Source organism: Malaclemys terrapin, chromosome 2, assembly GCF_027887155.1.
Source record: "Malaclemys terrapin pileata isolate rMalTer1 chromosome 2, rMalTer1.hap1, whole genome shotgun sequence".
NCBI lineage: Eukaryota > Metazoa > Chordata > Testudines > Emydidae > Malaclemys > Malaclemys terrapin.
Genome location: NC_071506.1, coordinates 83765468 through 83791113, shown reverse-complemented (window position 1 = coordinate 83791113; position 25646 = coordinate 83765468). Strand labels below are relative to the sequence as shown.

At 40.4% G+C, this 25646-nt stretch overlaps 1 protein-coding gene across 2 annotated transcripts in view; it reads right to left on the bottom strand.

Moving 5' to 3' along the window:
- Positions 1-25646, bottom strand: part of SMCHD1 (structural maintenance of chromosomes flexible hinge domain containing 1) — a 163769-nt gene that overhangs the window by 66010 nt on the left and 72113 nt on the right. For both annotated transcript variants that reach the window (XM_054018979.1, XM_054018978.1), the window contains exons 22-28: positions 21409-21481; positions 16876-17015; positions 15296-15430; positions 7800-8027; positions 6247-6395; positions 3427-3515; positions 1108-1226 (exon numbers count right to left, since the gene is read on the bottom strand). In XM_054018979.1, the coding sequence (XP_053874954.1) occupies positions 1108-1226; positions 3427-3515; positions 6247-6395; positions 7800-8027; positions 15296-15430; positions 16876-17015; positions 21409-21481 (933 nt within the window). The remainder of the gene's footprint in view (positions 1-1107; positions 1227-3426; positions 3516-6246; positions 6396-7799; positions 8028-15295; positions 15431-16875; positions 17016-21408; positions 21482-25646) is intronic.

Here is a 25646-nt window from a genome sequence, read left to right as displayed (position 1 = left end):
CAAAATTTAGTTAGTTCACTGATCAATGATTGAACACTGAAAGAAACTGCATTTACAATACATATGCTAAAATTGTTTTACACAACACCAGCTTGGAAAGAGAAAGAAAGACTATTAACCAGGCAATGACTGATATATTTTACATCAACTTCAGGCAAAATGAAAGAAACAAAATGGAACTTTTGTTTCAGATGTTAGTTTTCTGAGAAATTGGCTTAGAGGAAATCTTATATGCGTCACTGTACATTTTTATGTAATTACATATAGGCATAATCACACAACAGTTCATAATTATTTTATCAGCAACTGGAGTCCACATTTTGAAAAGCTAAAGCAAACATCTGTTTCTGCACCCCAAACCTAACACAAATCACTCTTTGCTTTCTACACATCAATTTATACATTTTTGAGGAAATTTGCTCGCTCTAGCAAATCCTTCTGCCAAGTCCACTATGTCCTGGGTATTTCCAAGAAGATGGACTTTTAGAAGAACTTGGGGTAACACGTTCTTCAGTCACACAGAGACAAGCTGAGACCTTGCAATTCCAGAAACTTAAGGGTGGCAGAGGCATTGAAAAATACTTGGATCATCTCTATTAGCGACTCAGTAATGCATCTAATTGTCTCTATCTAGCCATTATGTCTTCTTATTCTTTTTTTTCTCCACACCAAACATCCCTACATCCACAAAGCACAACACAAAAGACTGAATGAGAAAATTACTTTAAAAAAATAAACTGATACCTAGAAGCAAGAGACAGAAAAAGGAGCATGGACTAAGAACAGGTCAAATGACTAAAAGTTTGAAGCATAACCAGAAAAATGAGATTTGTTGTATAGCTGCAGCAATGGCATGGAGATTTATCATCAGTAGTAAAAAAGGAACTTAAGTTGCTGTATTCCCTAGTTGTAACAGGCACATGGGATACAGTTTAATAGATCTCTAAGATCACCAGACTCTTTTAACCTATCAAAAAGAGAATTTAGACTTTTTCCAATTTTGATTAAATTTCTGCTGGGTGACAAATAGTTTTATTATAAATCAATTGCTACATGCTGGCAACACCACACTGTATGACATCTTAGAAAGTATTTCTGAGTACCTACCTGCCACGTAGTTTTCAAATTTGATTTATCCAGCCCATTCCCAGAAACTCCTAAGGAATTTATGCAAGAGGCTGAGAGGGTCTGAATTTGATTCCCATACTGGTCTGTAACCATCACATCTATTAAAAAGAAGAAAGCTTATTTTTCCAAAAAAATCTAACTGAACAACATCCTCTTTAATAAGACAAAGTATGAACATGCACAAAATCTATATATGTATAAACTCGATCATAAGCCGGTTTGTTTATAAGCCGACTCCCCCAAGATGGATAAGTAAAAATGGAAATTTTTTATGACCCATTCATAGGTCGACCCTATAATTCAGGAGTAAGGAAACTTTGGCTCCCAGGCCATCAGGATAAGCTGCTGGTGAGCCGAGATGGTTTGTTTACCTCAAGCGCCCGCAGGCATGGAGGTAAACCTACATAAACAAAGTGTCCCGGCGCACCAGCTGCTTACCCTGACGGGCTGGGACAGCAACTGGTGGGGAAACGTTTTTTGGGGGGAAGGGTGGAGAAGCTGGGGGTCAGGGGAGTAACCCCTGTGACCACCCCCCACATGACCCCACCCCTAGCTTGGGACCCCCTACACTCTCCCCATCCCATCCCTTCCCACCTTATCTGGGGAGGGCCAGGGGAGGATGTCTCTGGCCCGGCTGGAGCTGCTCTGGCAGGATGGGCAGCACGGCCTCAGCCTGCTCCGGCGGGCCAGACCAGGCGGCACGGCCACAGCATGTTCCAACAGGCTGGGCTGGGCGGCAAGGCTGTAGCATGCTCCAGCAGGCCGGGCGGCGCGGCCACAGCCTGCTCTGGGGGGCGGGGCCTAGCGGCATTGCTGCAGCCTGCCAGCCCCGGAGCTACAGCTGCTTCGGAGGCTGGGGGGAGAGCAACGTGGTCAGAAGCAGAGAGGCTCTAGCCCCGCCTCTTCCCTTCTGGCTCTGCTGGCTGTGCTGCCTCTCCTTGCTCCCTCCGTTGGGGGGAGGGGCTGTGTCCCACCTCTCCCTCTCTCTATACCCATTCATAAGCCGACCCTCTGGTGCTTCCCTTTTTCACTAAAAAAATTCGGCTTATGAATGAGTATAAACGGTAAATTGGAAATAGTGAAAAATGCATTCATTTACTCTAGCCATACCTGACAAGACGACTCCTTTCCCATTCACACACATTTACCTTTAGCAGGGCCAGCTCCAGGCACCAGCTTACCAAGCAGGTGCTTGGGGCGGCCACTTCAGAGAGGGGCAGCATGTCCAGCTGTTCGGCGACAATTCGGCGGAAAGTCCCTCACTCCTGCTCAGAGCGAAGGACCTCCCGCTGAATTGCCGCCGCAGATTGCGACCGCGGCTTTTTTTTGTTTTGTTTGGCTGCATGGGGCGGCCAAAACCCTGGAGCCAGCCCTGACCTTTAGCAGTAGATCATCTCTTAACTTGACATAGAATTAAAAGAGAAGTCTTCTTAATATTTAAACTCATGTGAGAACACATTAGAGCACTGACATGAGCTGTCTTATGCTGATTTTTTTTCTTGCTTCATAAACAAAATGGGAGTTTTATTTCAAGATACACTTTTATATCCCCACAAAATGTTCCTAATATTTTTAATTTCTAGAGGTTAGTTAAGTAGATATTATCTGATATTTTTCAGACTATTTTGAGGTCATTTACACATTCAGCATACCTAAACTACTTGTATACTATGGAAAAAAAACCCTCTTTATCAGCTGAACAATTATCACAACATATTATTTCACTGACAATTCTACCAATAAAATACCTCATAGCCAAACTTTTGTAGCATCATAGCCATGAGAATTGAAGTCATCAATGTATGCATAATAAAGACATTGAAATAGGAGGTAAAAGCTGTGAAAAACATCAAAACTGAGGAATACTGAAAAGGCTGATGGTCTCCTCAACATGCCTATTTCCATTCAAATTAGGAGCCTCAGCCTTAAAATAAATTAATATAGAGATGACCAGATTTCTGAAATAGTATTCAAATTAAGAGGTTTTAGACAGCATGACTTAAATAAAATCTTCCTGATGATTTGAACTCCAGAGGGAGGAATATCAAGTAGACTAGGAATTCAGATTTACAGGTGGGTTTTGTCTTCTAGAAGATATTTGTAACACTACCTTTTCACTTTGAGCTGTGATAAACTCTTCCATACTAGGATTTTAATTTTAAAATGTAGCTGCCTATTTTATATTGGACAACGTACTACAGAGTTTCTGCCACATTCTGTTTGTACAGATAACAGGATAATGAGAGATAAGGAAATATTTATATCCTACAATGAAGCATAGGACATGCAGGTACTCACCGATTTCACTTTGTAGCTCTTCACCCATCTGTAATGTATTTGGTCCTTTTAATTTGCATTTAATATGTTTAGGTTCATCAGGAAGTGGTCTAAATTGGCATACAAAATTGGCTTGTAGTTCTTCATTAAATCAATTACTTCAAACATATTTAACAAAAATAATTCATTTGCAGAGTTTCAAAATTATATCCTTGCATATATTACAGACTCAAGTGCTTACATTTGATTTAGTAGTTGACAAACTTTTGAATTTTCACTTCAACCACAACCAGTGTGAGCACCGTATGCATGACAAAATACAATGATGTCAGGGAACTTGGTTAAAACTTGTTTTTCTACTAATCTGGCTACCAATACTTAGCATAGATGACATTGTTAATTGTGTTTTGTAACCAGGCTAAAGTCCAGCCTACTTTGCAATTTGGAACAGTATTTGTAACCAGATTAGGACAAAATAAATTGTACAAATGTCTGAATTAATTTTAAAATATATGTCTAGTTGTAAAATCCATTAGAATCTGGATCATGATAATATGCCGTGATATACATACACAAAGATATCAAGATCTCATCTATAAAAAAAAGGCACGTAGACCAGATTTTCCTTCAGCGCATTTTGGCTGAACCAATCTTATTGGACTGAGGAATTTATTTCTTCCTGTAGTACACCTCTACCTCGATAGAACGCTGTCCTTGGGAGCCAAAAAATCTTACCGTGTTACATCAAACTTGCTTTGATCCGCCATAGTGCGCAGCCCCGCCTCCCTGGAGCACTGCTTTACCTCGTTATATCCAAATTCGTGTTATATCGGGTCGTGTTATATCGGGGTAGAGGTGTATGTATAATTGTACCACAAATAGTTAGTGTGAGGAGCTTTAAAATTATATTTTTTTCTAAAAATAAATAAAATAAAAGTAAGTCTGTTTATTTACTGAATAGAGTTACTTTGTCTTCCACAGGTATTATGTCTGACCGTGAACAGCTGAAGGAATCAGCATTCAGGTTGTTCTAAATGAGGCCATAAAATATTAATGACTAGCTTAAGCTATGTCTACTCTGTTTAGGATTGACCATTCTTCTCAGAGAAACATGGTAGGTGAGGTAATATTTTTTATTGGACCGACTTCTGTTACAGCTACACAGAACTTTTCCTTAGGTCTGGAAAAGGTACTCAGTGTCACAACTAAATACAAGGTTGAACAGATAGTTTAGTATAAGTAGTTAGCGCATATTCTAAGGGACCATTTAAGGTGAAACCTATATTTAGTTGTGACACTCTGAGGCTATGTCTACACTACACAGCTTTTAGCGACATGGCTGTGTCACCACAGCCATGCCACTAAAAGTCATCCAGTGTAGCTGCTGTTTGTCAGCTCTCCTGATGACAAAAAACTTCTACAACCAATGAGCAGCATTTCTGTTGTTGGCAGGAGAGCGCTCCTGCTGAATGTGCTGTTCACACTGGCATCTGTCGCGGCAAAACTTTTGTCTTTTAAGATTTGGGGTTTTTTTTTTTAAACACCTCTGAAAGACAAAAGTTTTGTTGTTCGCTTGCCAGTGCAGACATAAGCCTTAGTATCTTTCCCAGAACTGAGGAAGAGCTCTGGGTAGTTCAAAAGCTTGTCTTTCTCGTCAACAGAAGTTGGTCCAATAAAAGATATTACCTCAGCCATCTCATCTCTCTAACACCCTGGGACCAACACTGCTACAAGAACATTGCATACATTCTTCTCAGGGCTATTAAGCCTTGTTCCCGAGCTAGTCCTAGAGTTCATCTAGAGGGAGACTGGGAATAAATTTGTGATATTAATGGTGTATTGGCACCAAACAAGTCTTTGGGCTCCAAACATTCAGCGCATTTGGCACTATGTAAAGAGACAACCATGTCTGACCAAAAAAAAAAAAAAAAAAAAAATCTCTTCAGATGCAAATATAAGTTTATTTTACAAATAACTGTGCTTGAATCAGCTTCCTAAACACTTTTTGTTAAGAAGATTCCTATCAAGGGGAAGACAGAAGAATCACCTTCTCAGATAAGGAATAAACAATAAAGGTGATGGTCTCTATTGTTCTGTTTTGTTTCAGGAACAATAATTTGGTGTGTTTTTCAAGAATCTTTCTCCTGAAGAAGAATGGAGGCTACTATCTAATCAAAATAACTTACATCTATTCAAGTAATTTATTTTGCACTACAAGGTGTGCTAGTGTTTTACAATCACTTAAGATGAAACTCCTGCTTCAACTTTGTACAGGCTTGTGGCTTCAGGGTTGGCTACCATTTTGTATTTTGTGGATCTGGAGAACGTCTGATTGCTGCAAACCTACCTTGCAAAGATATTTTGACTTTTAGTTAATATTTGTACAAGTGCTGTAGATGCTGAAAGTCTGTTACATATTTAACAATCACTGTTTCCAGTTGTAGGATACCCGTAACAATTTGCTCTGCACTGATGCGAATATTTCCCTTTTATTGTTGTTGTAACCAATAGAGAGAGGCCAATGCTTTTCAACAATCCTGTAACACAGACAACTGAAGCCTACCAACATCCTCCCTTTAAATACATTTATATTCATAAGTGATTGTCAAACTATGTACTGCCATACACGGATGCTTTTCTTCACACACCATGTTCTTCTCTGCAATCAACATTTTTTGCTTTAGAATAGCCTATTTAATTCTTAATAAGTATAATCTCTTTCAAATATTTATATATTTTTCCCTTTTATTGAAAAAACACTAATTATTATTTTTTAAAGGACAGTATTACAACCCTTTACAAAAAGCATTATCAATAAAAATGTGTTTTAAAAGAACAGACCTGACTGTAAATGCACTCTCCAAAGATACATGGTCATCATGGAATGTAATTAGGCAATAACGCACATCTTTTACAGATGTTGGTACTTTGACATCAGGCAGTAGTCCCTGAATCATTTGCTCTCTGTTAATCCTGGGTGTCCAGTTAACCTAAAACCAAAATATTTATTAACTAATCACTGGCTATACAACATTCATCCCTTCATTTGTACATATACATTATGGTTTTCAGGACTGGATCGTGTATGTAAAAATATACACAGCAGTAGTAATCTTATTCATGAGAGCATTGAGTTTTTCCAACACTAACCTATGTTACCTGAACAAATACAGAAGTCTACTTTGAAGAGAACTTACATTCAGCCTGACTGCCTAAAATGTCCTGTTAACAGAGTCCCAATGCTCTAGAACCTTATCAAGACAAAATCTGAATCAATTCAATGGAGCTCTGCCTGGGTATCAAGCCCTACATCTATATATAGGAGGAAGAACATAAGGGAACATAAGTCCGTCATGAAGTTACAGGTTTGATACAAATCTGACCAGGCTACTGAATGTTGGGAAAGCCCCCAAAGCCAAGAGTATAGTTCTGGGGCAGGTATTACATGGATTAACATATTATACTGGAGAGTAGCTATGAAGAGTTGAGGAAGTTTTGCATTGGAGGAGGCAGGACTTTTATTTTATTTTATTTTTAAAAAGGCTTGAAAATACTAACCTACTTTTCATAATGTATATTACTGCAAAAGATGTTCTCAATAAACCAAAGGGCCTGTTCCGCAATTTTCACTCAGGCAAGATTCTTATTGAGTCTCAGCAGCCTTGAGGAACAAGAATGCCATACAAGCAAAGTAATGTTACTTTTATCAATTAATAAAATGTGTTATGTAATTAAAGTAATCTTAGTCTAAGACCTTTACTGTTGAGATAGTTTCTGGCATTACTGGTAACAGAATATGATGCATATAACGCAAGTCTTACTCAATTCAATAAAATGGTCATTAAGTGTCTTTACCCCTCTATGGACATAGTTTTAACATTTTATTGGATTTTTTTAGCGATGAACAATCTTATTAAATGAGAAAAGTAACATTTCCATGTTTGTATAGTGCTTCAGATCTTCAAGGGGCCTGTGGCGGTATATTTATTCTACAATAAAATATCCAGGGCTGGCCTGTCAGTTAACTGGGACTTGGGCTGTGGGGCTATAAAACGTTCAGGCTCGAGCTGGAGCCCAGACTCTGGGAGCGTGCGAGGAGGGAGAGTTCCAGAGCCAGGCTCCAGCCAAGCCCAAATGTATACTCTTCAACTTTACGGTCCAGCAGTCCAAGTCTGCTGACAAGAACCAGCCATGGGAGTTTTATTGCAGTGTAGACATATCCAGAGACTATCAGTTGGAATGTTGCTCATGTACCTGATTTAAAAAAAAAAAAAAAAGAGAGAACAAACCCCTTGTAAAGAAGCCAGTACATTTTCTTCTTTACGTATTGTATATTCTACAATTGTGTCCCATTTACTTTGAATTTATGATAAAGTTTCTTCTAAAATACCTACCTTAATTTTTTCTGCTAGAGCTGAAGTTATGATGATCTCTCTTTCTCCTTCATCATACATTTGAAAGATAAGGTTGTGCATGACATCGCCTGCAATCCAGTTAATTTCATCCTGGTGTTTGATTTGAATAGCCTTTTGTCCTTCTACACTAAAAATCTGCAGTCTTGCAACATGGCTACTGGGGAGCAGTTTAATAGTCTTTTCCACTGGTGGCACATCTTTACAACTCTATGCATGGCAAAAACATTGAATGCGACATAAATAAGACATTAAATATATACTTGTACATTTTGTGAGTGTTGGGTGTATCGGAGTTCTAACATCCACTGAGATAAATGGAGTTACCCTAGGTTTCAACTGGCCTAGGTGTAACTGAGGTCAGAATCTGGCCTCTCAAAACTACAATAAAAATGCAAATCTTAATTTCACATCTTGAAATATTAGTTATTTCTATAAATTTCCATGTTTGGAACCTCAAATCCAGTGTATTTTTTTTTAAAACAACAATTTTAAAAAATAACCTTACAGCTGTGTTGAGAGTATAACCACCCTTTGAAATAGGTCAGTTTGCCATCTTATAGTTAAATAGTAACTTTTGCAGGGTTAAATACCAATGGCAGTATTTTCAGAGGTGCTGAGTGCTGCAGCTCCCTTGGACGTCAGTGGGCGATGTTAGGTTCTGTACCCCTGAAAATCAGACCTTAAGAATGTATTCATCAGTGATATAAAGTATCACCATTAATCCAAATTACTACAGCTCTTAAGCTCTGGAGATGTAAATCTGCAATATCCCTTCTTAACTAACTCTCTGAGGACACACAACCAGACTCCAAGTGCCTCTGCAAAGGACTAATCTGACCAATTCAGATCCAAGGAACCCTGGACATCCTTCCCAGGATACCTAGGATCTAGGGAAAGCAACCATGCACCCAGCATCCAGTGGCGTGGTCCCTATTAAGGCATAGGGAAAATACTTACCTTTCATAACTGGAATTCTTTGAGATGCACAGTTCTTATCTGTATTCCACTGTAGGTACCTGTGTACTTGATGCACCTGAGACCAAAGAATTCTAGTCAGTAATGTCCGTTGGTCTGCACCTGTGCCCTTGCTCTCCTTGTGCTCTATGCTGAGAGTATAAGGGGCAGTGTGGACCCAGGACTCTCCAATTCCTCCTCTTACCCTGATTCAGAGAGGAGCCAAAGCAGCAGGCAAGGAGGGCAGGTAGTAAGATAGAGATAAGGACAACACATCTAAAAAAAAATGCAGTTAGAAAGGTAACTGCCCTTTCTTCGTTGAGTGCTGTTCCCCATGTGTATTCCATCGTGGGTGACTGACAAGCAGTACATAAACAGAAGGAGGGTGTGAGGATCCAGGTGATATGGGTGCTTATAGAACCACTGTCTCAAAGGACGCATCAGTGGAGGAGGTTTGGACCAAGGTGTATTGCCCAAGAATGTGTGTCTGGAACTCCACATGGCTGCCTTGCAAATAGCAAGCAGAGGTACTTCTAGAAGTGATGCTACCAAGGCTGCCTGTGCTCCCATACAGTGAGCCTGTAGCTCAGTGGGGGAAGAAGGTTGCCCACTGAATAAAAATGTAGGATACAGCTAGAGATACACTGGGAGAAAACAGCTTGTCCTCGGGCTAGACCTGCTATGGCAAGGAACAGCCCATATGACTTTCTGATCTGTTTTCTTCTCTGTAGGTAAAATGCCAAAGCTCATCTCATGTTGAAAGAATGAAGTTTCTTCTCTATGCTGAAGGTGTGGGCTTTTGGAAAGAAGAGAGGTAAGGGGATAGCCTCGTTTATGTGAACCTCCAAAACTACTTTATGGGTGAATTTTGGATGTAGTCATAGCGAGACCCTGTCTTTATGAAATACAGTGTAAAAAGTGTCTGCCATTAGGGACTCCAGTTCGCCTACCCATCTGGCCAAGGTGATGGAAACGAGGAAAGCAACCTTCATAGTCAGGTGATGTATCAGACAGCTAAACAGGGGTTTGAAAGGTGGCTTGGTAAGTGCTGAAAGTACTAAATTAAGGTACGATTGAGCAGTTGGTCTTATTACCAGTGGGGAAGTTCTAATTAAGACCTTTAAGAACTTGATTGGGAGGTGACTGAGTGAATAAAGATAGAGAAGCCATCCCTTGGAGGGTGACAAGTGCTGATTGCAGTCAAGTGAACCTCTATTGAGCTAAAGGAATGACCTGTTGTCAATTGTTATTGCCCTCAGTTGTGGGGAAATTGTGCTAGGCATCCACCAAAATGGATCTCTGAGTTGGGTGGAGATGTCATGAACATTGGTTTGCAGCTTCTTAGTGTCCTGTCAAAACTATCTTTTGGTTGGGGAGGCAGGGTGGTGAGGCTGGGTAGCTGCAGAAGAGGTGTATTGGACAATATATCTCCATTTCTGCACCCACTACCATTTGCAAAGTAGCTCATAAATGCGCTTGTGATAGAAAGGGTGTAGCAAAGGCCTTGGCTTGCAAGGTTGCTTATGCTACTTCCTTCAGGACTGGTATATATATATATACCCAGGAAGCAGAAGATTGCCCTGGAGTCTTTTAATGAATGCAAAGACTTGTCTGTCTTCTGGAAAAGACTGATTTAATTAATGGGCAAGTCATGCATGGTGTTCTGTACCTACCTGGGGAACCCTGAAGAGTGTAGCCAAGATTCCTGATGCATCACTCTAGCAGTCATCAGTGATCATGAAGCAGTATCAGCAGCATCAACTGCATCTTGTAATCAGGTTCTTGCCACTGATATGCTCTTATCAAAAAGGGTGTGAAGTAAAGCCCTATTCTCCTGGAGTAACCTGTCTTTAGAGACCAGGAATTTAGAATAATTCAAAAAAATCATTTCGCCAGGAGGGCCTGGTAATTGAAAATTCTAAATTGGAAGCTGGTGGAAGTAAACACCTTTCTCCCAATAAGGTCTAAATGCTTGGCCTCCTGAGCCACAGGGCTGGCCCTTGGGTGTTTTTAGTCCTCTCCACTGCTGCTTCGACAGGTAGGGAGTTCAGGGCAGGGTGGGAGAACAAGAACTCCACTCCCTTAGCCAGGACTAAGTATTAATTTTTGCTGCTGTCTTAGGGTAAGAAGAATGGGTAGGTTGCATGTGCCACACAGATTTTGCTGGTTCCAGAATCACCTCATTGACCGGGAGTGCTATTCAGCTAGATCCTGTAAGCTGTAGGATGTCCAGGCCCTTGTGTTATGAGTCCTGGATCTCCTTTAAGGGAATCTGAGGCTCTTCTACTACTCTCCAAAGCAGCTCTTGGAACTGTCTGTGGTTGTCAAGAAGAAACTATGAAACTGTGAGGAAGATGAAATGTGTGTTGTTACTGGTACTGGCAGATCTGATTCATCTTCTTCCTCCTGCATAGGCAGGAAGCTCTGGTTGACCTCTTGGAGGCAAAGAGGTGTAAATATTCCTTCTTGGATCATACTGACTCCAGATGCTATGTGTACAGGCCCCATGGCCCCCAGTAACATCAGTATGAGGGATCAAATGTAGGTTGTGGCAGTCTCCAAGCTATTAGGAAAAATTGGTTCCTAGCAGCGGGTCCTTACTTAGATGGACGAGATTGGTAGTAGGAGACTCTTGATCCCCTGTCTGAGCTGAACTCCCTTGGTGGAGGGGAGGATAGTTCCACTGGTACATCTGACTCTCCTAATGATGAGGTCAGGTCCAGTTCCATCTTAAGTGCCATCAGTACCCATGTCACAAAGCCATGAGTAGCTAATGGAATGGGCTTGTTTCTGGTGTTAGAATCTCTCTGGTGAGAGTCGATCCCGACAACCGGGGAGACTGCGGGTCTGGGAGAATGAAGATATCCTGTGCAGTCGTGTCGGATATATTGGAGGCTTAGAAGGCTGTGTCTTGTCGCCTCATACCCCTGGAGTCAGTGTAAAGGGTCTCTTAGTAACTGGTGGTTCTTTAGGGGAATCTGACAGTAGCACCAATCAAGGAGACTTCAACCATGTAATAACTGTCGGTACCAATGGTTCACAATCCTTCAGGTCCAGGTACTTTGTCTTAGTCGGTACTGTGGTCAGTGTCAATGACATGCAGAGCGGTACTGAAGAAACCTTGCTCTTATGTACCTTCTGATCATGGCCACAAGGCCTAGGAGAACTTAAGTCCTTGTGTCCTGTGTGCAAGGATTTTCCCAACCTGGATGGGGACAGGAAGGGATCCCTACTCTTAGCAGATCTAGAAAGGAATCTGTTTTTATGCTCAAGAGAGAGTGCCTTTTCCTCTTGTGAGATGGGCCAGACGAAGGATCCTTGGCTCTAGTCATTCCTGGTCCTGAGTCAGACATCAAGCTAGGAGGCGCACTCCTTGATGTCTTAGGCTGATGTACCTGGGATTCTCCCCAGCCTGGATCTAACTGGGGCTCCCTGGTGCATTCCATTAGGTACTTCCAAAGCTGGAGTTTTCGTGCCTACTGCTTTCGGCTGGGAAAGGAGTGGCATATACAGTACTTAATGGAGATATGGGCTTCTCCAATGCAGTAGAGGCAGTGCTAGTGGTCGTCAATGAATGAAAAGAAGCAGGGGCAGTAGATGCAATTCCTAAAGCCAGGAAGCTTGGGGATAACTTAAGTCCTGTGCTGGGGGATCAGATGATTCCCTGGAGTGATGATTCTAACTAACTACTATCTACATTTCCAATGGACACTACTTGCTAGAATTCTCCGGTCTCAAGCACATGCGTATCCACAGTGGAATACACATAGGGACCAGAACTCAAAGAACATTTTCTTACTATGCAGTCTCTTGGAACCACTGGCACTTTAACAGGGGTTTTTTTCAGCTTATTCTGAACAACTCTTACATTTATCTGGTAGAATTGGTTTCAATAGGTCATTGTGCAGCTCCATTGCCAGAGAACACCATTCATTTTGGGATTTCAGGTCAGGCTTTATGGCAATATCCACTGTGCTCATAAACACCTTCTTGAAATAGTATCTCCAGAATCATGTGCCATCAAGAGCCTTCATATCCTTTTTAAGAGATCTTTCAGGTACCACAGGCTTTAGCTATACATTCTTCCCAGACAGTATTAAAAAAAGACACTTTTCACACCATTTGAAGTGAGGGAATATTGAAAATTAAGAGATATACCTCTTAAATCCTATTTTCTTAGGAAAGGCCCATGGCAACCAGAAGTCACAATAAATTCAATGCAAGTTAGAAAGAAAACTCTAATACTGTACCAGACTTATGCCTACACTAAACCTATCATTATAAGACGTTTTAAACTACTTCTATTTAGATCTAAACCAAGAAAATGGACAGGTTTGACCTATGACTACTCCAGCTGGTAGTCAGATACGAACTGATGGATAGCAAAAGGAAGCAGATTGTTTATAACTTTTGGTCTATGTAATGTTCAGCTCAAAGAAACTTCAGAGGAAACCACTCTTCAGGAAGGTTCCTTTACCACATGGTTAGGCACTTTTGACTTACAGAGTGTGGTTCTATAGAGGCAATATCATGTGGAAAAACCTCAGTCTTATTCTGCATTGGATCGGATATGGTAGCTACCACAATAATCCTTCCTAACTCTTTGTTGTAGAAATCAGAGCTGATGTATACTTAAAGGTCACTATGAAGTTGGTATCATAGTGCAAGATGAGGACATTTAATTGACTCCTCAGTGCAAGTAGTAGCATAGATAAGTGTTTAAGTATTAAAGAAAATTGAAATCTTGCTTATTTACTATATTATAGTCATGCCATGGACATTACCAGCCTGAAAGCCAGAAAAAGCAAATTTGTTGGAAAATAAAGATTTGATTTGATTTTTTTAAGAGAAGGAGAAGTTTACAAGTTAACTAATCTCCTCAGATTTCAAGATAAAACCAATTAAAGTTCCTCATGTTTTCTTCAACTATTGGGTTAAATGTGATAATGGCTGTGGCAGGGCTGGCTCCAGGGTTTTGGCCGCCCTAAGCAGCCCAAAAAAAAAAAAAAAAAAAAAAAAAAAAATGCCGCGATCGTGATCTGCAGCGGCAATTTGGCGGAAGGTCCTTTGCTCCGAGCAGGAGTGAGGGACCGTCCGCTGAATTGCCGCCGAATAGCTGGACCTGCCACCCCACTCTGGAATGGCTGCCCCAAGCACCTGCTTGACAAGCTGGGCTGTGTACAGAAACAAGTTTCTCTGAACTACAAAGAAATAACAACCTGTACTGAGAGGGATCATTAAATGACAGGAATTAGAATAAAGAATGGTTTCATATTAACAATAATAATGAAATACAAAGAAAATGAAATACAGAAAAACATCAAGATGATAGGAACAGAAGATGAAAAAACAAAATCTTTTAACTAACAAAAACAGAGTATACAACAAACTCTTAATGGCTGCAGTTTTGACACATCTTGCAGCTGTACATTCTATACATACAATTTGTGTTTATCTTGTGCTTTTTAGATAAGTATTCCAAGGCTCTTTAAAGTAGTCACTATATACTATACCAAGGAAAAATTATTTTTAACTAATGCAATTTCTGCAATTCCTTCTTTTGCCTATTTTTTTAAAAAATACTCCTTTCTAAAAGAATTAATGCTTAGGTATAGCACAATGCCCTGTCCCCAGCTCAATGATGGGGATATGATGTTTGAAAACACTAAAGGCAATGAAACTCAGCTTGGGAGGTACATACCAGCCTGGAAATCCCAAATCCCTTCTGCTTATCTCTGAAATAGGTGGAAGAGGGAGGGGGAAATTCTCTGCCTTCCACTGACTGGCAGGGGTGGGGAGCAGGGAACAGAGGAACAGATTGGCTCTTAAACTCCCCATCTCCATGATTTAAAGTGCTCCTGGGCTTTCTGGGGCCATTTTCAGTTGCTTCATAGCTGCCCCATCCTCCCTTCCTTCCTGTACTGACAGTATATTGAGCTGCATTTCCACAATGGTGGATCTAATCAATGGCCTATTTGCGGGATTAGGAAGGAATTTTTTTCCCACTGGGCCAAACTGGTAGAGATCTGGTCTGTATTTTGCCTTCCTGGCAGCACTGTGAAGGCAGTTAGACAAAAGGAGTAGAGATGGAAAGTCTAACATTAGGAGATAGTATAGGACATTTAGTTCATCACAACTTGCAGCTGGTGCCTAGTGTAGATAGAGGCCAGAAGGGCCAGCTCCCAGAGATAAATGAGACCTGGAATTTCACTGGTGGACCTTATGCCTGTAAGAAGAAAGAGACCTGAAGTCTTCTAAGACAGAGGTTCCCCTTAGTAGTCTCTAACCCCTTTGCATGGAGCAGAGGCGGGGACAAAGAGCCCCAGAAGAGGGTCTAACATGAGTTACTGGTTATAGGGCAGGAGTCCTGTAACTCTGTACTGGCCTCCTTTAACTGCCTGATATGTGAGGGAGTGGGCATATAGCACCCCTCCCTATTATGAAGTTCAAAAAGTTGCAGCCTGCCACTTAAATTCATCCCTTCCTCTTTCATTCGCATGCATTGCCAGAGCAATACTTACAGGTATTTCAATCCTTGCTTTGAGCATCTGGTCTTTCTTTATATTCTGCACATGCAAAACTGGTCCAGTTAAAATATTTGTCCCAGCATTACTGCAATCCACGGCATACACAGGAAGATTTGGAGCACCTACAAACTATTTAAAATGCAAAATTACACTTAAATATAGTAGCATGTAAATAAGTTAAAATATGAGTTATGCAACACCAAAGGTAAGCATGGCTCTTTACAGGTAAAATGAGAGGTCCGCTCCTTCAAGAATCTTGGAATCCGAAGTCATGCTTTTCACAGCAATGGAGAACAAACAATAGGAGAGGCCTAGGAGGGTGAGGATTACAACTGTGACTGACATACACGTTTAATAATGCATATTTAATAATACATACAAGTACATGTATTATGAAGGGGCACTAGTCCTTCCTTAGTTATAGAAAGAAGGTAGCTTAGTCTTAAACATTGGTTTCCAACAACCCCTCATATTATCCTAATAATTAAGGCCCAGTCTACATTAGAAAACTTTTGCTGATATAGCTACGGCAAACAGTTCCGTGTGTACACATCTTATACTGTCAGTGTAGTTTATAAAGTATACTGGCAAAAAGCACTTTTATGTCAATTTAACTGCATCTACTCTAGGGGTTTTGCTGTTATAGAAATGTCACAAGAAAACCAAACCAAACAAAACACCGCCAAACAAACAAACAAAAGTCCCCATACCTTTAACTGACATAGCTATACCAGCAAAAGTTTCTAGTGTGGGCCTGCCCTTAGGAGATGTGAATAATACGCTATTTGTTTTTATACAGATTAGCCTGCATTTTCATCTTTAAGCATATTTAAAATATTTTGCCTTAAATTATTTTTTCCAATGATTCATGCCACTCAAAATTTAAGATTTGTTTAGATTTATGCCCTAAAATTGAGAGAACACTTACCACTCATTCATAAAATAAAAATGTTAAAGTTAAGTTTGTAACATGCATAAATAATACACACATGAAAATCTAAGTGCAAACATTTTTGTTAAACATTTTAAAGTTGCCTGCTGTGAGCTTATTTCTGAGAAATCTAAATACATTAAATGGGCTAGAGGAGTTAAAAAATATTAACTTCTGCAGTGGTTTGCTGACAGTTAAACAACCAGTATTACAAATAATTATTGTCATACAATAGATTGTAAATAATAGTCTGTTATTTCTTATATTAAGAGTTCACTTGAGGCATTAGCTAATCCTAGACCAAACAAATGTAAGTAGGGTTCCCCCCCCCCTATATATATACACGCACATACACACACACAAAAGCATGACCTGAAGTATCTTGATACTGTAATTAAATATCCTCATCCCAATATCTCTTTAATCACTAATGTGTCAGCTTTTTGTACCTCTGACATTTAGTCAGGAACTATGTGGTAGAGGTGGCACTGAAGTTGCAATTACTATGAAATCTCAAGATATCTGGAAAACTACTAGTATATTACATTTGGGTGAAGGAACAAAATAGATCCTTTCCACACTTTTTTATTAAAGTAAGTGCCATAACAGAAGCCTGTGCTAGTATACATAAAATGTAGCCTACCTTACAATGAACTATCAGTTTTGGTTGTGCTGTTATATTTCCTGCTTCATCCAACACTTCAACCTGAAAGGGGAAAGATGTCCCATTTTCAATCTTTAGAATTTCAGAATCAGGTTTCACTTTCAATTGACGAGGAGGTCCTGTAAACATACCCAATTTTGGAGTAGAGGTTACACTTCAGAATTTTACAGGTTATCTGACTTCAGTTTCTCTGTGTAACAACCGTAATTTGAAAATAAACTGCCATGGTACCTTTGGTAACAAACAATCTAGCACAATTCATGTTCATGAATCTTTCCTCAGAAGAATACCAGCATTGAAATAAGCAGGGGGTTCTGTCCTTGCAGGTGCATTGTTTACTATTCTCATGAATGTGCTTAAATAGACATATAGCGATCACCAGATATATAAAACACATCTTTACAAGTCACCAATACTATCAATGTTGACCAGTAAACCAATAAAGATACTGAACCTAGACTTTCCTGTGAGATGCAGGGCAAACATATGAAATGTGCTATAGGGTGTAGATAACCACAAAGAAATCTGATCAATCATGCTAAAAGACATTCTAATCATGTAATCTACAACCTTTATAACCTTTATATACAAACATAAGGAAAAATAAATAAAAAGAAAAAATGATGTGATGTGGAGGGCATAGTGAGAGCTCTCAAAATAGCTTAAAAGGTAAAATAATTTGTATATGTTGTCAATCTTAATTCTAAAAATTAATGAGGAGTCCCTAAACAAAACTAACTCATTAGCTTTAAGACCAGAGGTATATGTCAAAGTCCTTCGAGAATGAATAAAGACTAAATAAATAACTTTGGTCAATTTTCAGAAATATTTTGCAAAGAATCTCTGTTCTAGTCTATTAGTTATTTAAAACTTCTAATTTCTACCCTATGCAATAAAAACAGCTATGGTGAATCATAGAGATTAATTAAAATTAAAAAAGGGAAAGGGAACTAAGTAATCAGTTATGATATCCCACTCGAGCTGGGAACTATACCTGGGTTGGGTGGGGTAGGGAGCAGGAAAAGAGACCATGACAACTTTTGAAGACTAAATTAAAATCTCTGCTAGTAAAAAGCTTTACACAAACAGAGTTTGCTGATCTATCCCTTACAGGAAGTTATTTTTGAAAACCAGAGTGTAGAACAAGCTTTTGGGAGAATAAATGGTAGAAAAATATCATCAGCAAGAACCGGTTAATAAGTTTGCCTACCTTGGCTGAATGGGACCCTAAAGATTAAAAATGTCAAATGAAAAGGATAGCCATTAAGAGACCAGATGCAGAGTTTTAATTAAGCCCTAGAGTGGCAATTAAAGATCTTCAGCACAGGATTGACATGACCTACAATTGTTCCCAGGCCCATGAAACAATCTTAGCAGAGTTGCTCTTCTGTAGTTGTTGTGGTCTCCTTGCACATGGAGCACCAGTGTACTTTCAGCTTATTCTGGATGGCCTTCTACATCATAAAAAGCAAAGGGGAGGAACAAATGGAGAGAAGGAGATGAACAGACAATTCTACTCAGGAAGCAACCCCCCCTAAAACTTTAGTCCCCTAAGAAAAGCAAAGAATGAAAGAGATTTTGCTCACTATTGCCCCCAAATTAGCTTTAAAAGGTAGGATTGCACTGAATCAATTGCTCTGAAGTGTCACTGCACTGCCAAAGACAGATTCCAGTGCAAAGTATGTGACCATGCCCTGCAATTCTATGGACAAATCTCAACTGCGTCTGGTATTTGCAGGAAGAAAGAGAATGTCCAAATATCTTTGACATAGGAGGAGGTGAAAATTCAGAAGTACATCTTTCATTTTATCTAATCTGATCAAATTAGACTATTATACCCGTTCTCAGAAGGGAGCATTTACATCTGTCTGCAGACCAGAAAAAGGTAATGGAATAAAAAAGAAATTACAGGTGGACCTGCTAGTCTAACTATAAGGAAGGCTACCACAGAATAATTTCCCCAAAATTGCTTGGCAAACCTGATGTTGGTCAAAAGGGCAAAGGCCAAGAGTAGTTAACCCATGACATACCTGACACACCTCATACATTTTCCTTATCTGGAAAAGCCTGTGCAAAAAGGAGTAACAGCACCATCGGAACAAGGCACCGTTGTAAATCTCTTACATGTACTGTATAAGTGGAACTGCTTGAGAAATTGGTATTTGCAATGTTGTTGTAGCCAGGTTGATTCCAGGCTATGACAAAGACAAGGTAAAGAGATGCTCTATTAAGCTCAGAAGCTTGTCTCTTTCACCAATAGAAGCTGGTCCAATAGAACAGTGTTACTTACTGTAACTGTTGTTCAAGATGTGATGCAGATGAGTATTCCATGCAGATGTGCATGCACACAGTGCACCAGAGCCAGAGAACTTTCCCTAGCAGTACCTGTAGGGGCGGTGCTCACGTCTTATGGCCTTATGCCCTCTCCTGGCCGTATAAGGGTGGTGCCATCCTGACCCCCATCAGTTCCTTCGCACCGAATGTCAGAGGAGAAGGAGGATGGGTTGTGCAATACATGTCTGCTTCACATCTCAAAGAACAAAAGTTACAGTAAGTGACCATGTTTTCTTCTTTGAGTAGATACAGCCATGTATTCCATGCAGATGACTCTCAGGTAGTACTCGCAGTAGCTGGGGCTCGGAGTCTGTTTGAACACAGACTGTGGGACTATCTTCCCAAAGTTTGCATCTGAGCAGGATGCAGCAGAATGGCACAGTGATTTGTTAACATACATACATAGGGTCAAGTGGCAGTCTTGCAAATATCCAAAATGGGAACATCACTTAGAAACACAATGTCATCTGGGCTCTCATAGAATGAGCTCTCACTCTGGGGTGGAGGGGAGAGAGGGCACAGTCTGAGCTACAACAACTATATACACAACAGGGGTGGGCAAACGTTTTGATCCAAAGGCCACATAGGGGAATAGAAATTGTATGGCGGGCCATGAATGCTCACAAAATTGGGGATGAGGTGTGGGAAGGGGTGCAGGCTCTGGGGTGGGGCTGGGGATGAGGAGTGTAGGAGGGTGCTCCGGGCTGGGATCGAGGGGTTTGGAAAGCGGGAGGGGGATCAGGACTGGTGCAGAGAGTTAGGGTGTGGAGAGTGGCTCAGGGGGTGCAGGCTCCAAGTGACGCTTACTTCAAGTGGCTCCTGGAAGCAGTGGCATGTCCCTTCTCAGGCACCTGTGCGGAGGCGCGGCCAGGCAGCTCTGCATGTTGCCCCATCTGCAGGCACCACCCCTGCAGCTCCCATTGGAGCATGTAGGAGCCAGAGTGGGACCATGCCACAGCTTCCAGGAGCTGCATGGTGCGGCCCCAACTCTGCGTCCCGACTGAAGCACCGGAGCTGGGCCGAGCCACATGGTCCGGCCCACAACCCAGCGCCCTGGCTGGAGCTGGGCCAAGCCGCGTGGTCCGGCCCCCGACCCAGCGCCCCAGTCGGAGCACCAGAGCGGGGGCCGGCTTAAAATAGTTTGCAGGCCAGAGTAGTTTGCCCACCTCTGATATACAAGAAAAGTCTCAGGTAACTGAGACAGAAAGCATGAGGTGAAATAATACCACACAGCTCCGACTCCAGCCATGAGCAGTGAGAAGAAACTGATAGTGGCATCACACTTGTACAGCAGGGGAGGGGAGAAGGCTGCAAGACCTGAGCGCTCCTCTACATGTACTGCTAGACAAAGTTCTCTGGCTCTGGTATGGTGTGCGGATGCACACCTACATGGAATACACAACCGCATCAACTCGAAGAATAAAAAAAATTACCTCACCCACACTGTCTCTGAGAAACTCTTAGCTGTTCATGCCAAAAAAATTCCACTTACAGAGGGGACCCACATTTGTTCAGTTCCAGTGCATCCACAACAGGACTTAGAAATCTGGTAGGGTACTGCTTACAGACTACTAAATGGCATGAGAGGAATGCATGATGCTAAAGTCAGCAACTACCATAGATGCACACTTTGAATTTGAGACCCTGTATCTATACACCCCCAGCCAAGATTTCACAGTTTGAATGAAAAACCTAGAATTTGCTCACAAAGTGACCTATCTAAAAAGGGAACAAAGAAGATGGAAACTAGTGGGCAACCAAAAGCTCCAGAGAAGTAAGAGGAAATAAATAAAAATGCTAAATAATTGTGCCTGGTTAGAAAAAGTTTGTGATCAGAAAAAAGGATTCAAAATAAAACAAAATGTATCTCAGACAAGCAGGTGATTTCCAACTGCTAAGAGAACAGGTAGAGCTGGAATGCTGAGTGAATGTTTTCCATATAAAGGGGGATGGCATCATAAAGTTTGTTTTAAGTTTCCAGTCGTCACTTGCTAGTAATAATATACAAAGCCCAGTACCTGGACTTACATATTATGGACAATAACAAATGATAAATTATGTAGAGGTAAATGTACATCTCATCAGGTATTGTGTCTTCTTGAATGGAGGCACACTATTACAAAAAAAAGTGTTAGAATATTTTTTAACATGTCATCACAAATATTTCAAAATACTTACCAGGCAGTAATCTTATTTTCAAGATCTGTGAGTCTTCTTTCAAACCAGGAAGAATAACCTTCAGATTGAAATTCTATTGAAAAGAACATTGTAAGGATTAACGCTGAACAAATGCAGATCGTAGATCTGTTTACATAAATTCTCAACCTACAAAAACATATTTTGGACTTTCATGCATATTTTTGTGAAATTCCAGAGGCTTACACAAATTTTCTGTATTAAGTTGCAAACTAGATTATCAGTTTTCTCCAGAGAGCTCTATTCTAGTTGCTGAATATCAGCCAACATGAACCCAGACACTTTAAAAGCAGTTAACATAACTTGTGGTTGGCCTGCCTAGATGCATGCATGAGCTTTTTTTAAAAAAAGTTAGTTTTTTTTTTTTGGGGGGGGGGGGTGGATGGGGGGGGTTAAAGAAGAGATATGCAGACCTTGTCTCCATCGCTCTCTATCTGCTTGAAACAAGACACCAAGAAGTGAAGGAGAGTGAATACCAGTCTGGACAGCTAATAAAAATGTAGGTAACTCTAGTTATATAATAATCTGTAAGTGTTGATTTGAAGATATATCACTAATAATCACTAAGCCCAGGCTCCCAGTTCAAGAACTCCCATAAACCCAAACTTCTAGGAATTAAATCCAACAGGGAGCACTGCAGTCCTTGGGTGCCTCATATTTTGTAGCTACTTGAAAATGTTTATTTGTATACAAATTTGTAAGAGTACGTAATAAAATAGTTACAAAACAAACTGAGTAGACATAATTGCAAGTGGTTGATTGCATTTCCCTTTCTTCTGCCCCAGAGATGTCAAATCTGGGAAACGAAAGCTCCAAAAATGGCTCATGAAAATAAATGCAAACAATATTGCAAAAGGCAGAAAAAAAATAGATGACAGGTAAACACTCTGATCAAAGTCCTCACAAACTGGTGATGGAGGCCATATAAATACCCAGATCGATCAATTATCTGCATTTGTGAAGGTGTAGATCTGGAATAAATTTTAATTTACACCAGCCTAGCAGCACATGTAATTCTGCAGAGGACAGAATGGATGATGTGCAGTGAAAGAATCAGGAGTACACTCACTGAACAGGTGAGATAAAAATATTTAAGAATAGTCTCATTCACTGCACTATTCTTTCTGCACAATGAATGAGTCCTGCAGAACATTTACATGCTCTAAAGAAGGCAAACAAAAAAGGGGTCCGCGTTAAAGTTACAAGGCCAACTATAACTTTGACATTACTTAATTTGAGTCCTTCACTTTCCCCTAAAGGTTTTCTGGAGTTATTAAATTTAGGTTATTGTATGGAACGATGATGATGAATGGCTAAACATATGAATTCTGTTATTTAAACTTCTCGCTGCAGAAAACCATATGCCAGTCTATGGCAATTATATTTAGAGCAGACCTATTATGAGTAACAAGAAAGAAGTTCTAAAAAACTTATGTATAATGTTAGCATTCATTTTATTCAGCATAAGCAGCAACTCATATGGTTTTTAAACAAGTTCTCTTACAGATTTATTCATAGAAGTTTACACACTCACTAACACCACACTGACCAAATAAGAGAAACTTTACATAGCCTCAAATAATAATATTTTAAGTTCTGACCATATGAAATATAATCTATATTATATAATATTCCTCAGAATCTACAGCAGTTGTGGACAGCAGTATAAAAGCTATCAACAATAACACGTATTCAATGGCAAAAAACTATGTTAATATAGAGTTATGGTTGGTTGGTGGTATGTTGTCCCCCTGCAGAACACTGAGTTGAGCAAAACTTAAAACTTCTGAAAACCAGAAAATGCACAAGTTAAGGTTGCCCATGCATCCTTGACTCTACCCTCTTTCAACAATGCCCCAGTATGACCATTGACACAGATCTTTTACCCTGACAATCCCACAGGTGCTGAAACATACAAGCTCTTCACCTCTTTTACAACCCATTCACTCTCACCCACAGGATTAGGTCTAACACTATTAAATGTGAAAGGGGGAGTTGGAGGAAAGAAGGAGGTTGGGGTGCACTGCCAGAACAGTGCACTCCCTCATCTCAGCCCAGAATCTCTCCTGCTCTCCTCTACTACTTATCCCCATTTATCCCCCTCTCCTCTCCCCCTATTCATCCACCTCTCTGCCTCCTAATACTCCCCCCTTCCAGGAAGCATTCACATGTTTAATTTAACCCCCACTGCCAAAGACTGATTACATTACCCTCAAAATAAAATTGCCACCCATGCCTCACGAACTGTAGCAACCTCCTGCCATTCAGGCCTGGTTTACACCTAAAACTTAGGTCAACCTAGCTAGATCACTCAGGGATATGAAAAATTCACACCCAAGAGAAGTGGTAAAGCCGACGTAAGCCCCAGTATAGACACCACTAGTCAACAGAATAATCCTTCCATTGACCTAGTTCAGGGGTCGGCAATCTTTCAGAAGTGGTGTGCCGAGTCTTCATTTATTCACTCTAATTTAAGGTTTCGCGTGCCGGTAATACATTTTAACATTTTTAGAAGGTCTCTTTCTATAAGTCTATAATATATATCTAAACTATTGTTGTATGTCAAGTAAATAAGGTTTTTAAAATGTTTAAGAAATTTCATTTAAAATTAAATTAAAATGCAGAGCCCCCCGGACCAGTGGCCAGGACCCGGACAGTGTGAGTGCTGCTGAAAATCAGCTCGCGTGCCGCCTTCGGCATGCGTGTCATAGGTTGCCTACCCCTGACCTAGTTACTGCCTCCTGAGGCGGCGGATTAACTACAGCAATGGAAAACCCCTTCTGTCACTGTAGCAAGTGTCTACACTATAAGCACTACAGCTGCAGCTGTGCTGCTCTAGTGCTTATAATGCAGACATAGCCTCTTTCAGACATTCCTTTTGTTTTAGGGGGGGCTTGTGATTAATTTATTTTTAGTTATGTTAATTGAAGGGCAAGCAATCCAGCAATCGGAGGTGCGATTCATCCAATCATTAGTACCTCTCAGTTTAACAGTACAAGGCAGCAAAAGGAAATTTTCTTCTGAGGGCTTGGAATTCAGAAATCTGTTGGTCAAATGACCCCAAATTTGGATCACTGATGCAAACTCAGACCCCCCCCCAATTAAGCACACCAAATTTCAAAACAATCCAATTAACCATTCGTATTTTAGACCACTTACAAGAGCCCAGCCTTAGAGCATATAAAATGACAGGAATAGAAACCCTCCACCCATTTTTTCTGTACTGGTATATGCACAGTGTAAAAACGTACATTTTCTTAATTACCATTCTTATTTTGGGTCCTCCAAAGATTTAGTGGGTGCCATGCACTATCTTGGGCAAAACTTGATGGCTTGAGACCATTTTGATCACCATCACATCAATAGTTTGATCTTAGCTTTTGGGGAGGGGAGAAACTTGGAACTTTTTTAAAAAATGGCTATTTCCCCCCCAGGGTTTATATCTCTGGAATCCCATGCTGAAATGACTCCAAATTTGGGTCACTAACCCTACCCTGTACCTTTCTGAGGCTTATTAATTTTCAAAGATATCCAAATAAGCACGTCAATTTTAGCGGTCTTAGAAAACTTGACCCTTAAACAGATGTCATGACGCAATGTTAACTACAGTTGCGCTCCTGTGCCACTATAATTACAGAGTAGGGTCACAGAATCATAGAAAAGTGGGGCTGGAAGGGACCTCAAGAAGTTATCTAGTCCATTCCCCTGCACTGAGATAGAGCCAAGTAAATCAAGACCATCCCTGACAGGTGTTTGTCTAACATGATTTAAAAAACCCTCTAATGATGAAGATATCACAACCTCCCTTGGATACCTATTCCAAACCTTAACTAACCTTTCAGTTAGTAAGTTTTTCTTAATATCTAACCTGTATCTCCCTTGCTAGAGATTAAGTCCATTACTTCTTTTTTCTACCTTCAGTGGACAGAGAGAACAATTTATCACCATCCTCTTTATAACAGACTTTCACATATTTGAAGACTTATCAGGTGTCCGTTCAGTCTTCTTTTCTCAAGAATAAACATGCCCAGTTTTTTAACCTTTCCTCATGGGTCAGGTTTTCTAAACCTTTTATAATTTTTTGTTCTCCTCTGGAATCTCTCCAATCTTTCCTAAAGTGTGGTGCCAAGGACTGGACATAGTATTCCAGCTGAGGCCTCACCAGTACATTACAGAGCAAAAGAACTATCTCCTGTGTCTAACTGCTATTAATACACCTC